General features: G+C 40.4%; 1 protein-coding gene across 1 annotated transcript; it reads left to right on the forward strand.

The window, feature by feature from the left end:
• Positions 1 to 772: 772 nt before the first annotated feature.
• LOC145133567 (chlorophyll a-b binding protein 40, chloroplastic-like) lies at positions 773 to 1777 on the forward strand. Its single transcript, XM_079068498.1, has one exon. It carries the CDS (start codon positions 801 to 803, stop codon positions 1602 to 1604), a length of 804 nt encoding a protein of 267 aa, XP_078924624.1. The 5' UTR covers positions 773 to 800; the 3' UTR covers positions 1605 to 1777.
• The last annotated feature ends 222 nt before the right edge of the window (positions 1778 to 1999 follow it).

A 1999-nucleotide genomic window follows, 5' to 3' on the forward strand; every position in this document is an offset into this window, starting at 1 on the left:
GATCTCACCAGCTTTAAAGCTGATAAACTCTTTCAAAATAACTTGTATTCTCAGGTCACCAGTAGAAGGTACCAGTGCCAGGTTTTGAGAAGATGGAGCTCATTCAAGACTCATCTTTTATTTTGATTCATATTTTTGGTATCTATTAAACTTGATAGAACACACTTGTATTAAAAATTATATTATTAATGCAAGGGATGATGTTGTTGCTTGTTTACTATTATGCATTGTTGTGATACTGTACATGACGTCCTCCACCCCCGAACGATTCCGCCGTCCTCCACCCCCGAACGATTCCGTCGTTCTGGTTTTGGGGTGTGACATTACGTATATATCACATTTTTGAATAAAAATATTGTAAAATAAAAATATTTTGAGTTAAAATTTGAAAACAAGTTATTGTTGGAAAAATGCTAAAAGAAAATGACACTCTCATATACGAAAGATGTGGAGTTGGATATTAAAAGTAAGATTTACAAAAATAAATATGCTCCAAATATTAATAACTCTGGAAGGAAATTTGTGAACCAAATTTGTTGAAATCTGAACCACATTTCTTATTGGCTTAGTATGGCATGGCATGGCTGCATGAGGCTTGATTGATAGAAATAGATACCGCCAAAACTGAAATCTTGAAACTAAGCTTGACAAATAACAGAGATAATATGGATATTATACCCACGTCTCCATATCCATACATAACCTATATAACACTACACTAACTTCCCAATTCCTACACCAACTCTTCTTCTCATTTGCTCAACTACACAAATACATCTCAATCTTTTGTTCATAAATACATGGCTGCTTCAACAATGGCTCTCTCATCTCCTTCATTTGCCGGGCAAGCAATCAAGGTTGCTCCATCTACCTCAGAGTTTTCTGGTGATGGAAGGGTGACAATGAGAAAGACAGCAACAAAGCCCAAGACCGCTTCATCAGGAAGCCCATGGTACGGACCTGACAGAGTGAAGTACTTGGGGCCATTCTCGGGTGAGGCTCCATCATATCTAACCGGAGAATTCCCTGGAGACTACGGGTGGGACACAGCCGGGCTCTCAGCAGATCCTGAGACTTTTGCCAAGAACCGTGAGCTTGAGGTCATCCATTGTAGGTGGGCCATGCTAGGAGCTTTGGGACGTGTTTTCCCGGAGCTTCTAGCCCGCAATGGCGTCAAGTTCAGTGAAGCTGTGTGGTTCAAGGCAGGATCCCAAATCTTTAGTGAGGGTGGGCTTGACTATCTGGGCAACCCCAACTTGGTCCACGCACAGAGCATACTCGCAATTTGGGCTACACAAGTGATCTTGATGGGTGCTGCTGAAGGTTATAGAGTTGCAGGTGGGCCTCTTGGGGAGATAGTTGACCCATTGTACCCTGGAGGAAGCTTTGACCCGCTGGGATTAGCTGAAGATCCGGAGGCTTTTGCAGAGTTGAAGGTGAAGGAGATTAAGAACGGAAGATTAGATATGTTTTCAATGTTTGGGTTCTTTGTTCAAGCCATAGTCACTGGAAAAGGTCCATTAGAAAACCTTGCAGACCACATTGCCGATCCAGTTACCAACAACGCATGGGCTTATGCCACCAACTTCGTCCCTGGAAATTAAAACTGGCCGGGAAGAATATAATGTCCATGAAAGAAAAACAGCTTGCGACATTGTAAATTTCACCAGCATAAGGTCGAAAATGAGAGGTCTTGATTCATGGAGTTAAATCCACCATATCCATATTTTTGTAAATTGATTAATTAGCTGTGCAAATATGAATGAACATTTACAAAGCTTACCGGATATAAACGGTCATTTCCACATTCTAATCTTCAGTACCATATTTATAAATAGCTGATCACATCACTTTATTACCACTGAGAGTATGATAATGTAGTTCATTTTATGAAAGGGGCCCTTCTAATTTCTATAGGATGGAACAACGGATATGTGTACTTAAATAGGAAGTCATGCTTCTTGACCGAATCAATTAGTCAATCACCATTATCATTCAA

The sequence above is a fragment of the Lactuca virosa genome, chromosome 8, assembly GCF_052849685.1.
Source record: "Lactuca virosa cultivar CGN04683 chromosome 8, Lactuca_virosa_CGN04683_v6, whole genome shotgun sequence".
In the NCBI taxonomy this organism is placed as follows: Eukaryota; Viridiplantae; Streptophyta; class Magnoliopsida; order Asterales; family Asteraceae; genus Lactuca; species Lactuca virosa.

Excerpts from the sequence above, each read along its gene's own strand:
- LOC145133567 (XM_079068498.1), top strand. The coding sequence starts at position 801 with ATGGCTGCTTCAACAATGGCTCTCTCATCTCCTTCATTTGCCGGGCAA.